Genomic DNA, 24,988 nt, shown 5'->3' on the forward strand with positions numbered 1-24,988 from the left:
GCGTGCTCTGGTCGGGAACTGGTTAAATCCTCTATTTTTATCCACCCTGCGATGCATGGACACATAGGATAACATTGAGCTGTTTCTTCAGGCAAAACACAAAACTCCTGTAGAAGCAGTTTTTTTTTTTTTTTTTTTAGCCAATATGCAGAAAGCATATTTATAGAGCCGTGTATGTGACTTTCACCAAGAATTTAGCAGTTCACACTGCTGTGAGCGCAACGTTGTCCTGCAACTTCCTTTCTGACTTGATCTGACATGGCTGCTATCTAGAAACCTGTACAAGGGCTGAAATCACACCCAATTCTGATCAGGAACCGTTTCTCAAGTCAGAGCGACTTGTGTAACATCAGTTAAGATGTCTTATAGGTAAACATTGAATTTGTCATGTTGTGCAAGTCGGATCCCATGTCGCAGCAGTGCAAACCAAGCCTTACTACTGGGGAATCGATCACTGTCTTTCTCTTTTTCACTAAATTGTTGGTGAATGTTAGATGCAGTGCTTTATAAATATGCCCCTTTGTGTTTAGTCCTTTAGCAGTACCAAAGTGTACAATTTGTGATTATTTGAAATGCTTTGTGCAATTTGTTTTTCCACACCTTAAAAAAAAAATGATGTGCTGGAATAGGAAACCAAAATGTGTATGGCACCATTATCTCTTCCCTTTTTTTAAAAATAATGTTTTTTTCCATAAAAGGAGGTCATCTGTGGTTTGTTTAGAAGTCTAGTTTTTGCTTTCCTGTAACTTCCATGAGTGCTAGAACTTAAAATCATTGCTGATGTGTCATAGCATACAGGTGGTTTCCTGTTTTTATTTTCTTGAGTAATCCATCTAGTAAAAGAAAACTAGTCTCTCGCTTATTTTTTGGCTGTAATTAATTTTATTCTATTGAAAAAGGGTGTCCGAAAAGCTTAAAGAGCAACTTTATGTAATTTTCTCAATTAATGAAATTGTAATGGAGTGTAAAACAATGCAGCTGTGCTAATTGACCTTTTCGAAAAGAGAATACCTAAATCGATAAAGATCCAGCTGTCTCCTAAAATTGTTTTAATTCAGGTTTAACCTTTCAGTCTTTTCAAGGCAACATCTTATAAGACTACAACTAGCTCCTCAGCAAGTATATAACGTCTTCAGTAGCCTTTTTGTATTCTGTTAGCCACAGAACCACAAGCACACTGACTGGAAGTGCATGATGGAACTTCTATTTCACTAACACCTAAAAAGGCAGAGACCTGTTTGAAAACCCATCATAGTTTCCGCCACTGCTTGTTAAACCGGCATTTATTTTGTAACAGTAAATCAAGCCAGCATTATATATTCTCGTAAAAAAAAAAATGCTCCAAGATTTGCAGCATACACAGTTGGGTACCTGCCACTCAGATATGGAGCACAATATTTAGGACCCTTTAACAGCTAATTGGGAAAGGGTGGGAGGGTAAATTATGAGCACATTGGTTGCCAACCACACACTTAGGGGTTATTTTGGGGGGTGCATAGCAAGAGTTATGAACTTCTCTTTTAACAGTCAAATGAAAATTATTTTAAGGCCATGTAGAAGCTCCTTTAGAGGGCTATAGTGGTTTCCAACTGTGAGAAAATCTGTGCGTAGGTGTTTCTTTTCTTCTTCCCCCCCCCCCCCCCTTTTTTTATTTTTTTATTTAAATGGACAAAATGGGACAAGAATTTCAACAGGTGTCTGCTGCATCCACATGTCAGACATGGGAAAAAAATCAATATTTGATGCGAGAAAAGAGAAGTCGCTTTCTATAGTCACGGTTTTTTGGATGTCAAAATTACAGGAACAGTCGGGTAGAAAATGGAGGTTGTATTTTTCTGTTAACAAATAGACTTTTTTTATTTAATGTAATATATATTTTATTAAATGCGTTAATGGGAAACCTAAAGCTTACAGGTATTATCACTTATTTTTAAAATCCCTCTAACATATACATATTCCAGTTACAAAGACTATTAACATAAATTATCATGTGAATATCTTTTGCTTGTTTTTAATTGTGCTTTTACAGTGGTTATGCATGGTGCTTTTAAATGTGTAGATAAATACTTTAAAACGTATTCATTTTAGAGATCGCTTTAAAACTGCATATAAGGTGGTACATTACCTCCCATCAAAATCCATGCCTTCAGTCCAACTATCTCTGCTTATTGTTCCCGGAGTTGCCTAGACATAGGCACCTTTTTTATCTATTCTTTTTGGAGTTGCAAAAGAATTGCACCCTCCATGACAACAGATCACATCTAAAACTGCCTGTATAGCAGGTTTTCTGATTACTCTTCCTTTGTCCTTTTGAGACGCTTACATACACTAAATTAAAAGTATCTCAATGGGTTTTAGCCCTAAATTGGCATTCCTCTGAAGCACCATGGGCCCAGTTTATGGCTATGATGGAGATGATCAAGGTAAAGGACCATATTTATCACACTATCCATGATTTCATGGAATTATTCAGTAATAAATTGACTTATTGAATGAAGTATCACTGCAATAACCCTTTCAGGTGCTTAATTTCTCTAGGATACACTCTCATCTCACACTTTGTTATTTTAATGTTTTAGTTTCTGGACAACTGGTAATACCTTGAACCTCTTTTCAATTTTGGTCACTTACTCTATTTGTGACAGTTTTTTTTATTTTGTATGCACTTTTGTGTTCTATTTATATTACTATTGTATGGTGTTTTAATTTGATCCGAGTACGGTCTGTTTGGCCTTTGTACTCAATGTGCTTTTTCAAACAGGACTTTTGTAATGTCCATAATTGTTAAGGCTGTATTCTTATACGGTATATATTTCTTTTTTTGTTTACAGAATCAACGGTGGAACCTGGGGACCCACCATTGTTGCAACAACCTGTACAGACTTCCAAGTCTGGCATACTGCAAATTATTGAATGTTTTAGATCAGGTATGTCTCTTTTAACCTTTTAACATGGTGGATGGTGTCTTACTAGTGGAAATAAGTGTTCCTTTAGCTAATGGTTTCTTTAACCACTTCCCACCCGGCCAATGCACATATACGGCCGGGTGGGAGCCGCCTACTCCTGATAGGACGTCCAGGAACGTCATTCAGGAGTAGCGGGATCGCGCGCGCGCGCGCCCGCGCAGCGGCGCGATCCCGATGCGCCCGTGTCACCCGGACACGGCGCATCTCAGATCGGCAGGAGGGCTCTGTGATTGGCCCTCCTGATCACATGACGGCCGTGTCCAATCACGGCCGTCATGTGATGTAAACAAACAGCCGGTTGCTAGGCAATCGGCTCCTCCTCTCCTCACACGGAAGTCACCGCTGAGGAGAGGAGAGCAGATCGCTGCAGCCGGCTGCTGATCAGTGAGTATGGGCTGCTTTTTACAGCTTTTTACTCACTGATCACCAGTCTAGTGTACACAGTAAACACACCACACAGTAAACACACCACACAGTATAAACACAATGTCCCCACACATGTCCCCAAAACATACATGTCCCCAAATAATAAAAACACATGTCCCTAATAATAAAAACATGTCCCCCACATATGTCCCACTAAAATCACATGTCCCAATGATTATCTGCACACATATGTACGTGATCACCTGCACACATATGTACATGATCATTTGCGTACATATGTCCGTGATCACACAAACCAATTATTATACACTTAACGGATTTTTTTTTACCAAAAACATGTAGCAGAATACATTTTGGCTTAAATTTATGACAAAATTTGATTTTATTGGATTTTTATTGAAGTAGAAAAAAGAAAATATTGTTTTTTTTTTCCAAATTTCCGCTTTTTTGCGCTTATATCGCAAAAAATAAAAAACGGAGTCGTGAATAAATACCACCAAAATAAAGCTCTATTTGTGCGAACAAAATGATAAAAATTTCATTTGGGTACAGTGTAGCATGACCGCACAATTGTCACTGAAAGCGCTAGAGCGCTGAAAGCTGAAAATTGGGCTGGGAAGGAAGGGGGCGAAAGTGCCCTGTATTGAAGTGGTTAAAGTAGAAAACTTTTTTTCCTAGAAAGTAATGTGAATACAAAACTTCCACCTTAATCGTATATAGTACAGGATGCAGGCAGCGTATTGATACAACATGGGTTATTGGCATTCCTGGGCAGGTCCCATATAACCCTACCCCACTCTGAGTCCTCAGTTTTGTGCTAGTATCTGAAGGTGATGGACTTCTTCATGGAGAAAATCACCCTTTGCTTACCTGGTTTATTATGATACTTTATTTTATGTTCAGATTTCTTCAGTCAATCCTCACTGTCTTCTAATGCCACCATTAGAAGCAGTGTATCTGGATCGGCTCAACCTCTGCAAAACCTTGGGAGCTGTTTCTGGACCCCACGCTGTGCAGATATGGTCTGTAATGTTGTTAGGGCACTGGTTGCCGTGCCTAGGTTAGCCCATGCAGGATCATGTTAAGTTAGCCGCACTGTGCTATACAGATCCAGGGACATGGTCCATCTCTCTGGAAACCAGTCCCTGAAGATTCCTTTGGTGGTATGTCCACTATGATGAACGAAGCATGGACTTTATACAGTCCAGTAACATGAACAGGTCTCTGACCATTACTGTAAAACAGTTTGGAATGTGTGTTAAAAAAAAAAAAATGCAAGCTTTAAACTTTTCACAGTTGCCGCTAAAACCCAAACACTCTGAACTTAGTCTTGGGTGAATGACCAGGTGTTGCATCACGCTAATGGTCACATACTTTACTGACTTCTGCCCTCTTGTTGACCTGGAACAAGTATGCAGCTTCTCTCCACTGTCATTCTGTCCTTCTGGCTATGATGACTGGCTGTATACTATCCATGCTGATATGATGGGGCTCCTGAGGCATGAAGTGAAAGTGATATCCCAAGGGGTGCTGGAGTAGGGCTGTGGGTTTGTTCACTCTGTGAAATTGCACTAGGCCACAGCACTAAAGCTTTTTTTCTGCACTACATCTTATGGGGTAGGCCTTTTAGCCGAGACCAGGGCAGTTTTTGTTACCAGGCTGCAAGGCCTAGCTATACTTTATATTAGGGTTGCCACCTTATCCCTTTAAACGCATATATGGCCCCATGAACACGAGACGCCGGTGAAAACTCTGCTGAACACATGTTTTTAAAAGCTGGAACCAGCGTTTAGAAATGCCTGTTTTGCCGCGATTGCATACTGCGTTTAGTGGAGTTTTACCATGTTTGCATCTAGAAGCGTTTAGTTAAGATAACATCCTAAGACCCTCCCCAAGCTCAAAAAAACAGTATTAACTATTTCAGCCATTGTGTGAGACCAGAATGAGTAGCAGCAGCTGTGAGAGCAGCAGTGTATTTGTATTTAGCGTGTCACTTGCCACGTCACCTGCCACAAGTTATAGATTGTTCACTTGCCACCTGACATGTCACTTGCAATTGTTTAAATTTTTTTTATTTTGTTTTTCATAATTTGCCATAATTTTTGAGATTTTTAATGTAAAAAAAATAGGGCACCTTTTTAAAAACGCTTATAAACGAAAACCTGGCTGGGTGTTTTTGTTTTGTTTTTTCATCATATTTTCCATCATATTTCATCACATTACCAGTTTGTGTTCACATTTTTAAAACCATTTTTTTTACAACTGGCTGTTTGAATCTCTACTGATCCATGTTTCAACTGCAAGGGGGTTTTGCTATCAACTGCCTGTTCGGTCTGTTGACCCTTGTTGTTTTTGTGGGTCTGTTGCTACTGTTTTGGCAATTTTTGTGGCCCACCCCTGGATTTATTTTTAAAAATGTAACCCAGCTTTGTATTTTCTCATTTAATAGGTGAACCTAGTGCTTTAAAATCATAGTTTTGGGACCAATTCATTGCATTTTTGGTGAGATGTATCTTATGGAATTAACATGTAATGCCTTTTGCACGTGGGCATGCAACATAAATTCCAGCATTCCATGCACAATGCAGGTTATATCTGCTTTTGCATTAACATGCCTCTGCTTTAGGACATGCATTAAGACACTGTAGCACAAGCTATTTTTATACCCTTTTTTGCTTGGTGTCAATTAAAGGTTCTTGCGGTAAAAGCCAAGGAAGCTTCGATATCTGTAGTGTATTAATGTTTTTACTAAACAGAAAAGCTGCACAACTGCAGAAAACACTATTCAAATTTAAAAAAAATATGCCTACAACATGCACAAGCTGACTATCTTCTTAGCAAATAAGCATATTCAATATGTATGCAATAAGTATACTATACAGATGCTCAACTTGGGCTTTCCATTGATGGAGTCTTCTTCGTGGTTCTTTGCTCAACATCTATCTAACTTCTATCTCCAAAGTCCTCAGATCAACTGTTGCCTCTTTGTTTTCAAGAACGACTCTGTCCTTTGCGTGCATGCTTGTTAAAAAGTCCTAATTCCCTCCTCCATACTTCCTGTACATCATAACCTATAACCTGACTTAAAGCAGAGTTCGATAGGCCGATTATAACTACAGCCCGACTTGCAAATGACTTCTGTAATAGAAGTCAATGCAAGTTGCCTGAGTCTTCAGTGAAGCGACTTGTTTCCTCTCTGGGCAGTCTGACAAGAAAAGAGCAGAGATACAATGTTTACACTTATGAATGAACTGAACTCCATGTGTAGGAGTTCTCAGTTTAACCATTTAAAGACTAAATCTTTTCTGACACTTGTTGCTTACAAGTAAAAAACCTGCATTTTCTGCCAGAAAATCACTTGGAACCCCAAATTATATATATCTTTTTTTTTTTTAACAGAGATCCTAGGGAATAAAATAGCAGTTGTTGCAATATTTTATGTAACACGGCATTTGCGCAGAGGTCTTTCAAATGCAATTTTTTGGGAAAAAATACACAGATTAAAAAAAAAAACGAAAAAAACGTAGTTAGCCCTATTTTTTTTTTTTTTTTTCGTACAAAAGTTTTGATTACCTGTTTTTTTTTATTTTATTTTTTTTATCTAAATTATACATACAAGTAAACTGATTGGAGGTTTGTTTAATAAATGTTTAAATGTTAGACATTTTCTGTATCACTTATTAAGGCTGCTTTAACACTGGAGTGGGCAGGCGTTGACGGTAAAACGCTGCTAGTGGGGCGCATATAACCCAGCTAGCAGCCGAGGAAGAGGTTAAAGGCTCCCGTGAAGTGCCGCTGCCAAATCACATTGCATGCGCTTCAGCAGTGGTTCCCATTCATATCAATGGGCAGGAGTGGTGGAGAAGCGGTATACACCACTTCAAAGGTGCTGCTTGCAGGACTTTTTTTTTTTTTTAACATCCTGCCAGCACATCGCCTCAGTGTGAAAGCACTCTGTCTTTCACACAGACTGCAGGGGAGCCGTTTTGCAGACACTTTACAGGTGCTATTTTTAGCCCAAATGTGCCTGAAAAACGCCCCAGTGTGAAAGGTGTAATAATAAAATAAAAAAAAATCGGCCTAACATATCGGCCAAAATCGACCGCCGTGATTTCTAAATATCGGCATCGGCCAGAGAAAAACCCATATCGGTCGACCTATAGAGCAGATACCTGTATAATCCATGTATTTGCTCCCACTTCCGGGCATAGATAGCCGTAGTATCTGCAGATTTCTATGCCACATCCGGTGCCTCCTCCATCCCCTCGCTGTCTTCTGGGAGGCACACAGGTCCCAGAAGACACCAGGGACCAGTGGGATCATGTAGCGCGACTTGCGAATGTGTAGTAGGGAACTGCAAGGCTTCACTTCAGATTCCCTTACCAAAGATGGCGGTGCCTCCACCCAAGAGCCAATGGACAGATCGGCTTCGGGTGCCGACATCGCAGGTGCCTGGACAGGTAAGTGTCCATGTTTTATTTTAGTAAGCAGATGCAGTATTTGTAGCTGCTGACTTAAAAAAACAAAAAAAAACGTCGGGACTCAGCTTAAAACTAGTCCGACTGGTTCATTTGCATATTAATGGGGGAGGCTTGGCTTCTAAAGCAGCACATTTCTATGCTATAGCAACACAACGCTGTAGCTTATATTCACTGTAAGGAAAATGCAAGCTCTTATGCATGTGCATTTGCGTGTGTGCTGGAAACATGAAATAAAACAGACTAGTTGTGTCATACATAGGATATCAGCAGAAGTGCAACCAAAAGAAAAGTCAGCCTTAACAAAACCTTTTACAGTTGCAGCTGACATTTATTTTAGTGACATTTATTGCAACTAATTGACTAATGCACCCCGTATGGGCATTTCTACATATATCATTTTTGGCACTTTTCTAAACTGTTCTTTTTTTTTTTTTTTTTTTCCTCTTTAGGCACTAAACAACTTAGGCTGATGTTGTTAAGAGAGGTGGATACTATATTTGAATGCAAGTCATGTCGCAGCCTTTTTAGAGGATTACCTAATCTGATTACCCACAAGCAATTTTACTGTATATCCAAACATTTTGTGGATGAAGGTAAGTTTTTTTTTATTTTTTTTATTTTTTTAAGTAACTATTTAGGGTATGTGGGGAGAGGAAATCCATAGGATGTGCATTTCCCAAAGTTGCAGCAATGTCAACTTTTTGAGATGGGAATGAGGCACACCTATCAGCAAAAATATGCAGGCATAGGACACACCCCTTGCCTGTCCCCCCTTAAAGAAGAATTGTACAAAAAACAAGACTGGTTAAATTGTTTTTTTTTTTTTTTTTTTTACCACTACTATTCCTTTATAATGGCTTTTGAAATTTACAAATGCATACATTTAGAAATCGGATGAAAGGTTTAGCACTGGGAAACACTTTTTGATAGATAAAAAGTGTATTTTATATACATTTATGTAGATCAGTCCAGAATCGGAGACAAATGAGGAGGAAAGGGGGACAGTCCCTTGAATTCGAGGACAGTTGAGACCTATGCAATGTACTATTTTTTTTTTTCTTCAGGAGTAAAAAACAGCACATTGCTTAGTAAAATCAGCACACACAGTAAAACATTTTAGGCACATATGATTGCCCCTGATGTTAATCCCTACCCGTGTCATTAGTACAGTGACAGTGCATTATTTTTAGCTTTTCTCACTGTTTTAGGTTTCCAAAAAAGTGTCAGGTGTCCGATTTGTCCACCATGTCACAGTCCCGATATAAATCGCTGATCACCGCCATTACTAGTAAAAGATAAATAAAAATTCTATAAATCTATCCCATAGGTTGTAGACACTATAACTTTTGCGCAAACCAATCCATACACAAATATATAGCGGAATATATTTTGGCCTAAATTGATGAGGACTTATTTTTATTTATTTTTTTTATTTTTTATTGGATGTGTTTTATAGCAGAAAGTAAAACTCCATTTGCAGTTAAGTGGCATACTAGCCCATTATGCTTATACCTTGCAGGGGAAAAAAGAAGTAAAACCCATTAGGGTTTACTTCCTCTTTAAAGATCCACACACGCTTTGCTGAGGGGATCCTGTCGCTGGTAAGGGATTCCTCCCCTCCACCATGGTGCAGGGGGTGTGCGCTCATGTTTCTCTTTCCTGGCCTGCCAGGCCTGATGCTTGGATAAGGGCCTAGTAGTGCATTTTCAATGCTGACAGCTGAAAGAGGAGATTAGGTATAAGTCATTGGTTATTAGGATGCTGGTGCGTACAGGCTTCCTGACAACCAGCATGCCTATGCTATAACTGCTACATTTAGGCGATTTACTGCTGCTAAAAGTTACAACTCTTAATACATTTGGTAAATAGCAAGTGGCTAGGATAGACCAAAAGATAATTACCTAGTGTATGTGTTTTTATTTTTTTTATTTTTTTTTGTCAATTGACCTTCATGTAATATTGCATCTTTTTGTGATATTTACTGCAGGTAATTACTTTGTTTGCAGTATTTACCAGTAGTGGATTGACATTTTACATATTGCATAACATATTTTGTAGAAAACAAACACAAATCTCATGCGATAAGTGTTAGTGAACTGACCCCATAACTCTTATATAAATACGGTTTTATTGCTGCCTGTGTCACTGTTGTAGGGATCATCTTCACATTCTGTATGGTTACCAAAACAAAGTGGGGTGAAATCTTCCCATGAAGAACACAGCAGTGAAAAATCATTCTAACTCTTTTGCACTCTAACAAAAACTAAAAATGAACATGTTTTGTTCTGTGCAAATCTTTGGTAAAAGCAGCAAATCAGTCAAACATCAGCAGGAAATGAAACCAAACATTTTGGGGTTGCCTTAATGACTATTTAAAAATGTATGCTAGCTTTAGAATTTTTTTTTACCTGGCTTTGAATCAAGTTGCAGTGTAATAGTTAACCTCCCTGGCGGTACGATTATTTCAGATTTTAGGTGCAGAAAGCGGTACAATTATTTTGCATGAAAATTTGGCGTTTTATATTGTAGGCCTGTAATTCTTAGGAATAACTCGCTTAAATCTGTCTAGCAGACATCCCGGGTATGATAAAGTTTGAAAATGAAATCATAAATTGTAATATAAATATACCAAATAATAATAAAAAAAATTATTCAGTAATGTAATCAAATCAAAAACACTGAAATTTGCTCAGTTGCAGAATTGTCTCTGTCATTACTTTTCAATATTTGATGAAGGATCTCCCCACAAATCACTATCGCTCAATTCTGCAAGTGATTCTAATTTATTATCACTGTTTTCTAGCTGGTCTAAAACCTCTTTTGATGTAAAGGGACAGTTTTGGTTGCTATGGACAATCTCCGGTTTCCAGCCAGAAAGAACAGTTTTTATAATATAAAACTGCATGTAGGGCACTGGGCAGACCACTAGGGACAAAGGGGAAATAATTACATACGTCAATGTAATCTATAAGATTACATTATACTGTATGAAATGTGTGTGTTTTTTTTACTTTTTTGAATTTAGCGCCGTTCTCCGTCCCCTGCGGAAAAATGCCTGAGCAGGCCCATTTTTGTCAACACCGATCATCCACCTCTACAACAGAGTGCCCTCTGTAATATGGCAGGGGACAGTGTGGTTGATGGAAAGTCTCAACTGTACGTGTCCACCCCACACACTTGTGGCTCTTGGCCTCTAAAGGCATTTGAGACTCGCAAGTCTCGGAGCACTATTTGCCATTATCCCAGGTAGTGCGAGTGAGAATGTCGATCCTGGTTTCTTGTTTTAAATTTTAGGATATCACTAAACAGTCTTGATGACAGCACATAGTAAAATGCATTGGTCATTGAAGGATTGTGTGATTTTGGGCACACTGTTTTTATTTTCTTTTATGATTTAATTACTTTACTGGACAGCAAAAGTAGAAGCAGCAGACTGATGATCTCATCTCTCTGTTACTCTGCTCTATCCTATCAGCATGTTCCTTGCTACCAAATGAGCACTGTTGAACAACTGAATCGCTCCTTGTACAGCTTTTCCATCTCTCTTAGTCTGAGCTCTGCTGTACATAGACTGCAACAGGGCGATACCAAGTCAAATTAAGTTACTTGCACTGCTTGCAGTTAAAAGAGAACTAATGACGTATGCATGAATACACAGCTGCATTCAGTTGCATATTTTAAATCTGCCTGGAGTAAACTTTACCTGTTTTGCTGCCTGGACTCCCCTCTCATATTTCACCACTTTTGCTATCTTTAACATCCCCCCCCCCCCCCCCCCACTAACTTACTAATCTAGTTAAAAAACTTAACCATCTATTTTTTTTTAGAAGCACAGAGGCCTGTAGTTTTAAAGAATGGTGTTACTGACTTTTGTACATCTTATATTATTTGTGCAAAGGTGTGCATATATGCAGTGGCACGCAGTGGGCTTTAGGTGTACAGCCAGGGTCGCTGTTTTGTGCTGTAGCACGATTAATCAGATACCACTCGCTGTTTATGTTGGGAGGCTATGAGATGGGTTCTCAGTAATGGAACCATTGTGGATGCCAATAACAGGGGTTACAGGATTGGGAAGCCACGAAAATGCCTAAGAATGACTAGCGGTGGTTAGGCTAAGAGCCCTGACTCTGGCCTTACACCTCTGGTTTGTGGTAGTTTGCATTCTGCAGTGCACTGAGTTGCAGTGCCATCAGGAGTCTGTTTGTCTCCTCTTTATGCTGGAAAAAGGGCACAGAGTCTTTGGTTTCCTTCTCTCCCTACACTACTGAACTTGGAGAACTTGGAAATGCTCATCCAGGTGCACTTCTGATTCCGTTTTAGACTTTTAGAGTAATGTTTAAGATGACTCCCTGCTCTCCATCTTGGAAAATATATGTAAATGATACAGTGGCCATGAAGTGGTTACTTTGGCATAAGGGAACCTTTTTGGGGAATGTAAATGTTTTCTGTGTACTCCATGAAGCCTTTTTATCGATGACTGATGTTTTTGTTTAAATGTAGCTGTGGCAGTGTGGAGGAGCGGTGTTAGCCACTGATCACATTCCTTTTATGATTGCAGTCTATCTTGTGTATCAGATAGCTGAAAGTTTTGAAGCTGAATTAGCCATTAACTTGGATCCTCCTAAACTGCTGTGAACTTGAGGGCTAATGAGCTGGCCAGCTGTAGGGCTGTTCTGTTCCAATATAATTTTTGTCTTCAGGGCAGTAAAAGAGTCAAAGAGGAACTCCACTTTTATGTAAAAAAAAAATAATAAATAAAAAATACACAAGCCATTTTGTAATGTTATTAAAAATAACCTTTTCATTTCAAATTGCAGCCAGTATAATTTTCTAAAACGGTAAAAAAAATATTCTGTTCAGTATGGCAAACTGGGGGCATTCGGTACACTTTTCATGTATATAAAGCCTTGGAGTAGGAAGTAAGAAACTGCTTTTCCTTGTGAGGTTGTCTCATTGATTTTTTTTTTGATTTTTTTTTAATAATTGTCAAATTTTAGGCATCTCCTGCAATAAGAATGAGGTATAATGACCTACCTCCCAAGGGTTAAAGAGGGATTCCACCAACAAAAAAAATATTAAAAGCCAGCAGCTATAAATACTACAGCTGCTGACTTTTAATAAATGGACACTCACCTGTCCCGGGTTCCAGCGATGCCGAGGCCGATCGATCGCTCGGCTCTCGGCTGCTGCCACCACCATTCTAGGTGAGGGAATCGGGAAGTGAAGCGAATCAGCTTCAGTTCCCTACTGCGCATGCGCGAGTCACGCAGCGCAATAGGAATTGTCCGCGCTGTCTCTGGGACCCGTGTGTGTCCCAGCAGACAGCGCGGCAGGACAGGAAAGGCATAGACTCCCACGGGAGTCTATGCCCGGAAGTGGGTGTAAATACCTGTCTTTGACAGGTATCTCCACCCCCCCGAAAGGTGCTAGTTGACACCGGAGGGGGGGAGGGTTCCGATCAGCGGAAGTTCCACTTTAGGGTGGAACCCCGCTTTAACTACTGTTAAAGAGATACTGACATTGCAGTTTTACTCATCAGAACACCAAGATTTCACTAGGTGGTTATAATGAACAAGGCCGCCACATTCAGGAATCAGTCTGGAAAGGAAATTGTGACACAAACAGCTGTTTCTTCAATACAGTAAATGTAGGAATCTACAACAAAGTTTGTTAAAATCCTTGCAATCTACGTAGATCACCTAGAGAAGATTTATTTTTTTTTTTTTTTTTCTTAACAAAAGTGGAGTTCACATTGTCCACAATGTTCGGTTTTCTTTCTTTTTCTGGTAAGGGGTGAAGCACTTAAAGAGGAAGTAAACTTTCATGTATTGTTTGTAACTATAGGTAAGCCTTATTATAGGCTTACCTATAGGTACTGTAAATGTCTCCTAAACGCGCGCTGTTTAGGAAATATTTACTGTATATGCAGCTGATTACGTCAACGGCGCATGCCCACTTAAGGTACGGCCACCTGTAACCGGCGGCTCCCGCATGGTAGTGACGTCACACGGCTCCGGCCCGTCACACAGCCGGAGTCCGCAGACCTGGATGACAGACTAGCGAAGATGGATGCGACCATCAGTGGTGACGACGAGGGCTTCAATTGCAGGTAAGTTTAACATAATGTGCTAGTATGCAGTGCTATCACATTATGCCTTTACTTTTGCAGGTCAGACTGCATTTTACTTCCTCTTTAACGAGCTCCTTGTTTTTGTAATGGAACTTTTAATGAGCTTAGTCCCAGAGACATTGGTTTCCTGCAATCAGAGCAGCTCCTGTTTACAGATTTGTTTTACATGCAGTACAAACCTGAATTAAGAGGGGTGTGTTTTTGTTTGTGTGTGCGTGTTTGTTTTTTTTTGTTTTTTTTTTACCAATAAAAGACAAATTTATTTACAGAAAAAGGGTAATTGTATATAAATGCACAGTGGTTATTAGTAGGTGAATCTACATGCCACACATTTTCAAATTTTACTCTGGTCGCATTGAAAAAGTACCCAGTCTTGCAACTGTCAAACAGTTTTGGTGAAGAGAATTCTATCAAATATAATTAATCAGCGCAATATTGGGAGATTAATAATCTATATTTTTTTTTCTCTAGATCCTCCCAATGAAAATACACAAAGTCAAGCTGTAAAAGACTTACTGGACACAGTATATCCAAGAACTAATCAACCAGAATATGCTGTACAATTAGAACCTATCCAAACAAACCAGAATGCAGTTTTCCAGACTGTTAAGCCCATTAGTGAGGTAAACCTTAATGTAATGATTACATCTGACTCCACTGACATTCAAAAGGAAGACACAGCTTCAGCTGCTTCATCTGCCTTAACTTCAGAAAGTGTAGCTGTAGTATCCGCTTCATGTGAGAGTGTTAAAAAGGATACAGCTTCTAATTCTTTGAGTGCAGAACTTTCTGATACAGCACAAAATGATAACAAAAATGTTAAAAGGGCTTCTAACAGCAATCCTTTTTCATGTCGGATTTGCAAGAAGGATTTTAACTGTAGACGCAGTGTACGTAGACATATTAAGAAGGTGCATAAGAAAAAAATAGAGGATATAAAGAAATTCATTGAAATTCAGCGAAATACACCCTTATCATCCACAAAAGGTCATGTTAATTTGATCTATACAGGAGCAAGCAAAAGTTGTCACATATGCCACAAATCATTTGCTACTAAAGCAAATACAAGGAGACACATTGATGAAGTTCACAGAGGAATGAGAAGAGACTATGCCACTCAGGAAATCAATACCAAACCTGGTAAAAATGTGACTCCTGAGGCTGCAACTCCTAAAAAATTACTGAAGGCTGTTTCTCGCACACAGAAACTTCCAGCAAAGTCTGAGGTTAATCTCACTTCGTGTGCATGCCCATTTTGTAACAGACGTTATACCTCTCAGTTCCTACTCAAGAAACATGTAAAGATAGTACATAAAACAGCGTCCCATGGAACCAATGTCAAGTCAGATAAAGGACAGAATCACATCAGTACTTCAGACAGTAAAATAAAAACAGAAGACACAAATATGATAGACTCTCTATCAAATCCTGTAAAAAGCTCACCCAAGGGTGAATCTAAAGGTCATAACCATGCACAAGAAAAAAAGAGTACAGCTGTGCTAAAGGGTAAGGCAAAGTCTGATGGGGATTCCCCTAAACCTGGCAGTTCACCAAGTGATGACAAGAAGAAGCACAAAAAGCCTAAACTGTCAGCTGGTTTTGACTTCAAGCAACTTTACTGTAAACTGTGCAAACGGCAGTTTACATCTAAGCAGAATCTTGAAAAACATATAGAGTTGCACACAGATGGGAACTGCATTTTTGTTAAGTTTTATAGATGTCCTCTTTGCTCCTATGAGACTCGGCGGAAACGTGATGTCCTACGTCACATAACAGTGGTACATAAAAAATCCCAGAGAGCGCTGATTAAAATAACTGCAGGTTTAGAGAGCAGAGCCATAAAAAAGCCAATTGAAACAATTCTGGATAAGGTGTCAAAAAAAGGACCTCAAAAAGACAAAATAAAAAAAAATGTTTCAAAACAGGATGGAGCATCTTCATCATCTACCAAAAAATCAGAGGGAGTAGATGCTGGCATTGAAGTTAAGTTGACCAAAAACTTTTCACTGCTTAAGTGTAATATGTGTGGTAAAGCATTTGCAAAAAAGAAGGATTTAGACCACCATAAAAAGAATCACAAAGCCAGCTCACACAATTCACCTGTAGACCTAAAATTCAAGGGACGAAATACCAGGTCTAAAATACCTGCAAGCTGAAAAGAAATAATGTTTGTGACTGGTCGATATTTTATTCAAGAAATTATTTTTATAGTATGTTTTAGAAACTTTAACCTGGCCAGGAGAACAACATATGTGGCAACCTCTCACTGGGATTGTTTTATGGCTCCACATTGTCTCCAGCCTCCCTTGATAATTTGAATCTTCTGTATTCTACAAAAAGTAAACTGTGTTTATTATGTTTGATCATGGACTGTAAAAAAAAAAAAAAAAAAATGTCCATTTTAAGGGCTGGTTCACACGGGGAATATGCAGTTCTGTGTTGAGCAATTTCAGACCATTTATTTTGTATGAATATAGACAAAAACTCACCCAAGCTCTACTGCTTATTTTTAGGATGATAAGCTGAATAATGGTGCTCAGGCCATTGTGTCCCATACATCAAAATTGCAAAAAGAATTCCGGACACTCAATTGCTTTTTCTTAAATCTTTGAGCACAGACAGCAGTGCGACATCAAAACGCTAACATGTTTCAGCAAAAGCCTCCCTCATGGCATACATATTTATAATACAATCAAGTTTTTATAAGAAAGGGTATCCATTCCTCCAAAAAAGGGAACAGTACAGTCAAATTTAAGATCCATTAACAATTAAAATCACGTGAGGTTTGTATAACCAGAGAAGGGGGAGGGAAAGAATGGAAAACACCAGACTGAAAACTTTTTTTATATTTATTTTAAAAACAAATTCACATCCAATCTACTGTTCATTCCACTAGGAAATTTGAGTATTCAATCTGTGTATCCACCACACCTCCTGCTGAAGTGGGTATGGTGTGTGCATCTCTCCCCCCTAACAGATCTTCTCACCTGTTCTAAAATGTTTAAATAGGAATGCAAAAAATATTTTGAATGCATCTAAAGTATCATTGTAGTGTTCTGATATTCTAATACGTAAACTGTGGATAGTACTTCCCACTTACTGTACTCTACAAGTACTGTAATCAATTAGGTAGATAATCATCTTTGAGTTGCAATTTATAAAACTTTTTACTGGATATGTTCTACCTGTTGAAAAAGAAATAACAGGCTTGCTTTTTGTCTTTTAACCCTTTCATGACTAAGCCTATTTTTGGCATTTGGTGTTTACAAGTTAAAGCGGAGGTCCACCCTAAAGTGGACCTTCCGTTCATTGGAATCCTCCCCCTCTCCGGCACCACAATTGGCACCTTTCAGGGGGGAGGGGGGTGCAGGTACCTGTACAGTACAGGTATCTGCACCCACTTCCGGGATAGCTCTCTGCGGAAAGGGGTGTAGATCTACGCCCCTTTTCGAAAGTCCCCCGCTGCCTGCTGGGAAACACACAGATCCCAGAGGCAGCGGGTCCATCCTTATTGCGCAGCGCGACTCACGCATGCGCAGTAGGGAACCGGGAAATGAAGCCGAAAGGCTCCACTTCCTGATTCCCATACCCAAGATGGCGGCGGCAGCATTCGAGAGATGGGCCTCGGGTGCCGACATCGCGGACGCGCTGGGCGGGTAAGTGTCCTTATTTTAAAAGTCAGCAGCTGCTGTATTTGTAGCTGCTGGCTTTAAAAAAAAAAAAAACGCCGTAACTCCCAGCGGACTCCCGCTTTAAAATCCATATTTTTTGCTAGAAAATTACTTGGAACCCCCAAACATTATATATATTTTTTTTATCAGAGACTCTAGAGAATCAAACAGCGATTGTTGCAATATTTTATGTCACACGGTATTTGCGCAGCAGTGTTTTAAACGCAACTTTTTGGGAAAAGGGACACTTTCATGAATAAAAAAAAAAAAAAACATAAAATTAGCCCAATTTTTTTGCATAATGTTATGCCGAGTAAATAGATACCAAACATGTCACGCTTTTTAATTGCACGCACTCGTGCATTGACGACAAAGTACAGTACCAAAAAATCTCAATAGGCGACGCTTTAATTTTTTTTTACGGTTACCAGGTTAGCGTTACCGAGGAGGTCTAGTGCTATAATTATTGCTCTCGCTCTGACGATCGCGGCGATACCTCACATGTGTGATTTGAACACCGTTTACATATGCGGGCGTGACTTCCGTATGCGTTTTTCTTTGCTTCGCGAGCTCGCGGGGACAGCAGGCGCTTTAAAAAAATGTTTTTTTTTTATTTATTTTAAAATGAATGAATTTGTTTAAAAAAAAAAAAATTGATCACTTTTATTGCAGTCACAAGGAATGTAAACATCCCTTGTGACAGTAATAGGTGGTGACAGGTACTCTTTATGGAGGGATCGGGGGTCTAAAAGACCCCCGATCCCTCCTTTACACTTCAATGTATTCAGATCGACAAAAACTGCGATTCTGAATACTGTATATATTTTTTTTAAACCGGCGCCATTGGCAGCCGAGTAAACGGGAATTGACGTCATGAGGTCGCTTCCGTGTTTACTATTAGGATACTGGAACGAAGCCGATTACGGCTTCGTTCCAGTTCCTCCCCAGCAGCCGGAGGCATCGGAGCTTGAATCAGTGCTCCCGATTGAGCGGTAACAGCGGCGGGAGGGGGGGGGGACGTCCCCTCCCGCTCCTCTGGCATAACAGCCGAGCGGCTTTTAGCCACTTCGGTTGTTATGGCTGGATAGCCAAACGCCCGCTGTAAAAAAGCGGTACCGGGATGATGCCTGCAGGTGCGGGCATCATCCCGTTATAACCTCCGGAAGCAGAGTACGCAGATCTGCGTACGCTCGGCGGGAAGGGGTTAAACTGTTTACAGGTATTATAACCACAAGGATAGGAGCCCACTGTCCCCAATCACGAACTGGAAGGGGAAGTGGAACAAAATGGAGAAGGTGAAAGTATAGTACCCAAAGTAGGAGCATTCTTACTAGAAACATTGCACCCATCTTAAAATATGATGCAAAGTTTTGTCCGCATATAAGACAGGAAGGCAGTGTTTTATTATAGAAACAATCTGGTTATATTGTAAGTTGTCACAAAGTGAACATCCTCCCTCCCACTGGGCCATGCTTTCTTACTGATAGAAGAGGAATTCCCAATCAGATCACCATGTTCTTTATTTTCTGCCAATCTACTGCATCTATTTATTAAATATCAGCTATATCCTCACTCTCTCAACCTACTGGAAACAATGTTACATTCTTTAACAAAATCCTTATCAGAAGAACAATTTCTCCTTGCTCTAATGGACTCACCTGTTGGCAATGCCCGCACTGTATGCGCTAGATGACAACTCGATGACAACAGAGTCAGTGCGAGAGAGTACAGTATGTGGGATGTACTATCTGCAATTTACATATTTAATATCCGAACATTAAAATGATACTTTAAAATGGCAATGCAAAAAATATTTCAAATGCATCTAAACATTTTGGAACAGTCCATGGTGGTAATTTGGAGTCCTCTTTCTTTTTGCGGTTTAGAACAGGTGAGAAGATCTGTTGGGGGGATACACACCATGCCCTACTTCAGCGGGAGGTGTGGTAGACACACAGATTGAATACTCAATTTCCTAGTCAAATGAAATCGCACCAAAAGTAGTGCATACAAAAGCACTACAACAGATACTTCTGTACCATGCCATCCAGTGTGGGCAAACACTGCATGTGCAGCCCAGGTTTTGGTGTGTCATTACCTTATTATTGACACTCTATAATAAGGTAAGTGTTTTTGAACACAGTGTGGAAAATGCACACCAAATGCATAATTCCTGCAGCGTGTTCTGCTGTGAACCAGCCTTTAAGTAGAACCATTGTATATATCTTTGACCTAACAGAAAATGTCCTTTTTGTAAATACTGATCTATACATTTGCATGAGGGAAAACGACAATGAATGTCCCCTTGCACCACTAGATGAACTCTCTCTACCAGATTTTCCTGAAGATTATTTTTTAAAAGCTGAAATGAAGGAATCCTTTTAATGTTTGATGGGAAGAACCCATGCAGTGCTTGAATTTTGGATTATAATTATAATTGTTTCCTTCTAAAAAAAAAATGTATAATAATGAAATATTTTGTCTGTGTTACATTAGTTGTGAAAATAGTAAGTAAATTTGAGTGCTTAACCAGATGAACTTTCACAACTGCATATAATATGTATTTTAGATTTTAAATTATTAGCTTCCAAAGACTCTACTAGTTTTTGGGCATGATGAACAAAATCCATTTAAATAGAATATAATGTTATGAAATATAATGCATATCAGGTAATTTTATGAACTGTATAGTTCCTTGGCTTCTTTGTAATTTTGTCCTCAATTTTCACATTACCATGGTATAATAAATTGACCCGGATAGGAAGCACATTGTCAAATCGAAGTAGTAGTAGTAGTAGTTTTATTTTAATGTAAAGCATGTGCTAACATTTTAACTGAAGTCATTTATTTGTCCTTGAAAAGCTTCAGTGTCTTTTTGAAAATTTGATTTAAAAAAAAAAAAAAAATGTTTGTCCTGCTTAACCACTTCAGCCCCGGAAGGATTTACTGCTTGCTGATCGGGCCATTTTTTTTTTTAGATATGGCACTGCGTCGCTTTAGCTGACAATTGCGTGGTTGTGTGACGTTCTACCCAAACAAAATTTGGCATCCTTTTTTTCCCCACAAATAAAGCTTTCTTTTGGTGGTATTTGATCACCTCTGCAGGTTTTTATTTTTTTGCGCTATAAACAAAAAAAAAAAAAAAAAGCAACAATTTTGAAAGAAAACGATATTTTATTCTTTTTTGCTATAATAAATATCCCCAAATTTAAAAAAAAATAAAAATCTTCCTCAGTTTAGGCCAATACATATTCTTCTTATTTTGGAAAAAACATTGCAATAAGCGTATATTAATTGATTTGTGCAAAAGTTATAGCATCTATAAAATGGAAGATAGATTTATGGCAGATAGATTTACAAGTAATGGAGACAATCTGCGATTTTTTTTTTTTTTTTTTTTTTTTTTTTTTTTTTTTTTTAAATCAGAACTGCGACATTGCGATGGACAGATCGGACACTTTTTTTTTGTAACCACTGACCTTTATACAGAGATTAGTGTTATAAATAACCACTGATTACTGTATAAATGTTACTGGCAGAGAAGGGGTGAAAACTAGGGGTGATCAAGGGGTCAAATGTGTTCCCTCAGCTTGTTCTAACTGTAGGGGGATGGAACTGCATGGGGGAGAAGACAGATCTGTCTCCTCTCCCCTGCCAGAACGTGAATGTGTGTGTTTACACACACATCCTTGTTCTAGCTCTGTCAGGAGCAATCGCATGTGCCTGGTGGACATTGCGGGGCTGGGCACATGCATTGGCTTATTAGTAACACGGCGGGTGCCCCCTATACCCCTTAAAGCGGCCGCCATACAGCTATGGTGATTCGTGCAAGGGAGACATTCTGCCGTCGTCAAATGATGGCAGGTGCTCGGCAAGCTGTTAATGTTGTTATCGAAAGTAAAAGAGAAACTCAAATTTTGGGTTGATGTCCGAACACTGATTAGAGAGGAAATCTTGACATCGGGACACTAGTTCTGTTGACATACCGGGATTTGCTCTTTTGGAGGGATTTCCTCTCACTTCCTGTTTTTGGCTGTGGGGCATAAAGGGAAGGAAAATCTCCCAAATGGGACATGGCTGGCGAAAAAACTGATGGGGGTTATAACCCTCTCCTATTCTGAAAAGGTTTTGGCTTTATTTACAGTTTAACATAGTTACTTAGGTTGGAAAAAAAGACTCCAGTTCAAAATTGAGAGCCCACAGTTGATCCAGAGGAAGGAAACATACAATGCTTATAAAGCATTATCCAATTTGCTCCTAACAAAGGGAAACGAATCCTTCCTGATCCCCCTAAGGCAATCCATTCCCTGCATCTATGGTGGTTATAGTTTGTGTAGTCAAAAACGCATCCTGCGCTGGCTATGGAATTCTTATTCTACATTTTCACACCTTTTACAATGCCTTGAAAAAGTATTCATACCCCTTGACATTTTCCACATGTCCTGTTACAACCAAAAACCTAAATATATTTTATTGGGATTTTATGTGATAGACCAGTGATGGCGAACCTTGGCACTCCAGATGTTTTGGAACTACATTTCCTATGATGTCCAACTACACTTCAGAGTGCCTGTGCATCATGGGAATGTAGTTCAAAAAACATCTGGGGTGTCAAGGTGGTACATAATTGTGAACTGGAAGGAAAATGATAAATGGGTTTTCAACATAATTTTTATTTTTATTTTTACAAATGAATACCTCAAAAGTGTGGCGTGCATTTGTATTCTGCCCCCTTTACTCTGATACCCCTAACTAAAATCTAATGGAACCCATTGCCTTGAGAAGTCACCTAATTAGTAAATAGAGTCCACATGTGTGTAATTTATTCTAAGTATTAATACAGCTGTTCTGATATATATATATATATATATATATATATATATATATATATATATAAAAATCCCAAGCTTTAAATATCTCACGGAACACTATCCAATCCATCGTCCTAAAATGCAGAGTATGGCATAGCTGCAAACCTACCAAGACATGGCTGTCCACCTAAACTGACAGGCCCAGGCAAGGAGCGCATTCATCAGAGAAGCAGTCAAGAGGCCCATGGTAATGCTGGAGGAGATGCAGAGAGCCACAGCTCAGGTGCGATAATCTGTCCACAGGATAACTAGTAGTCATGCACGCCACAAATCTGGCCATTATGGAGGAGTGGCAAGAAGAAAGCCATAAGAAGTCCTGTTTTTCGTGAAGCCATGTGCGGGACACAGCAAAAATGTGGAAGAAGGTGCTCTGGTCAGATGAAACCGAAATTGAACTTTCTGGCCTAAAAGAAAAAACGCAATATGTGGCAGAAAACTAACACTGCACATCACCCTGAACACACCATATCCGACGTGAAACATGTAGGTGGTGGCATCATGGTGTGGGGATCATTTTCTACAGCAGGGACAGGGAAGCTGGTCAGAGTAGATGGAAAGATGGATGGTGCCAAATACAGGGCGATCTTATAAAAAAAAAACAATTGGAGTATGCAAAAGACTTGAGACTGGGGGCAGACGTTCACCTTCCAGCAGACCAACAACCCTAAACATGAGCTACAATGGAATGGTTTAGCATATATTAATGTGTTAGCATGGCCCAGTCAAAGTCCAGACCTAAATCCAACTGAGAATATGGGGCAAGATTTCAAAATTGCTGAATTTTGAAAACCATTTATCATTTCCTTTCCACTTCAAAATTTATGTGCCACTCTGTGTTTATCACATAAAATCCCAATAAAATACATTTGTTTTTAGTTGTAACATGACAAAATGTGGAAAACTTCAAAGGGTACGAATAATAGTAATATGAAAAAGCCTTTCCAGATGTGGAAACTAAAACTTTTCTTCCAGGCGCAGAGTTCCCACTTTTCTGGCAATGAATCTAAAATGAACAAGTTTGCACATAGCTTACTATATGGACCATTTATTTCTACAAGGTGATCATATGCCCCCTTAAATGCGACTTCTCAAAAGGTGAAGAAATTAAGTTCACAAAGCTAAGCTCCTCAATTCCTCCTTTTCGTTTTATGTGGCCTTCTTTGCACCCTCATAAGTTCTACAGCATACTTTTTTTTGTGGACTTCTACCCAAAGCTGAACTGCATATTTCAGGTGAGATAGAGGCAAGATTAATTTGCTCCAAAGCTTAGTAAATGAGGTAAAGCTCTGCGCCTATCCACCATCCAGTTATTTGCAAGCAAAAAAAAGTGCTGCTTTTTTTTTTTTCCTTGAATATGATTGGGTACTCTGCATAGTGAAACTTCACCACATTTATTAAGCTTTGGGGCAATTTCCCTTGCAAAGTGAACAGCCTATTTTCCTTTAGTAATGTCCCTAACCTTGGAGTTCATACCTCTCATAACCTCCCTGGCGCTACGATTATTTCGGATTTTAGGTGCTGAAAGCGGTACCATTATTTTGCATGAAAATTTGGCGTTTTATATTGTAGTCCTGTAATTCTTAGCAATAACTCATTTAAATCTGTCCAAACCAGAGTCTAGCAGACATCCCAGGTATGATAAAGTTTGAAAAATGAAATCATAAATTATAATATAATAACTATAAATATACCAAATAATAATATAACAATAATATAAAAATTATTCAATAATGTAATCAAAACAAAAACACTGAAATTTGCTCAGTTGCAGAATTGTCACTGTCATTACTTTTCAGTATTTGATGACGGATCTCCCCACAAATCGCTATCCCTCAATTCTGCGAGTGATTCTAATTTCTTATCACTGTTTTCTAGCTGGTCTAAAATCATTTTTGATGTAAAGGGACAGTTTTGGTTGCTATGGACAATCTCCCGTTTCCAGGCATAAAGAACAGTTTTTATATTATAAAACTGCATGCAGGACACTGGGCAGACCACTAGGGACAAAGGGGATGTGAAATAATTACATACAGCAATGTAATCTGTAAGATTACATTATACTGTATGTATACTATGTGTTTCACTTTTTGAATTTGGCGCCGATCTCCGTCCCCGTGCGTCGCAACGCTCGCAGGGCACAGAGATCGGCGATGTGATGAATCGAGCGAGACTCGGCTCTCTCGTACAGCGGGGGGACATCGCTAGATCCAAGGAAGAAGGTAAGTAAGTGTCGTCCTGGATCCAGCGATGCGGTCCCGAGTCTGGCTCGGGGTTATCGCTTTTGGCATAAAAATTCCACCCCGAGCCAGACTCGGGAATACTGTCGGGGGTTAATAAGAAAGTAGTATTTTGCTTGAAAATGCAGCTTGGCCTTGCATACAGTTGTTAAGCATGTGATCTACCAAAACAATAAGATTCTACTTGATCTTTAAATGATATATGGTTCATAACTTTTACATTTATCAACATTAAACGTAATTTC

The 24,988-nt window shown here is 39.1% G+C and overlaps 1 protein-coding gene across 3 annotated transcripts in view; it reads left to right on the forward strand.

Moving 5' to 3' along the window:
• Positions 1-20,417, forward strand: part of ZNF800 (zinc finger protein 800) — a 73,704-nt gene extending 53,287 nt beyond the window's left edge. For all 3 annotated transcript variants that reach the window (XM_077472623.1, XM_077472621.1, XM_077472622.1), the window contains 3 exons: positions 2,832-2,927; positions 8,284-8,427; positions 14,436-20,417. In XM_077472623.1, the coding sequence (XP_077328749.1) occupies positions 2,832-2,927; positions 8,284-8,427; positions 14,436-16,120 (1,925 nt within the window). In that variant the 3' untranslated portion in view covers positions 16,121-20,417. The remainder of the gene's footprint in view (positions 1-2,831; positions 2,928-8,283; positions 8,428-14,435) is intronic.
• Positions 20,418-24,988: the final 4,571 nt, after the last annotated feature.

This window comes from Lithobates pipiens, unplaced genomic scaffold, assembly GCF_037356315.1.
Source record: "Lithobates pipiens isolate NorthernLeopardFrog02 unplaced genomic scaffold, aLitPip1_a1.2 Scaffold_8, whole genome shotgun sequence".
NCBI classification, from domain to species: domain Eukaryota; kingdom Metazoa; phylum Chordata; class Amphibia; order Anura; family Ranidae; genus Lithobates; species Lithobates pipiens.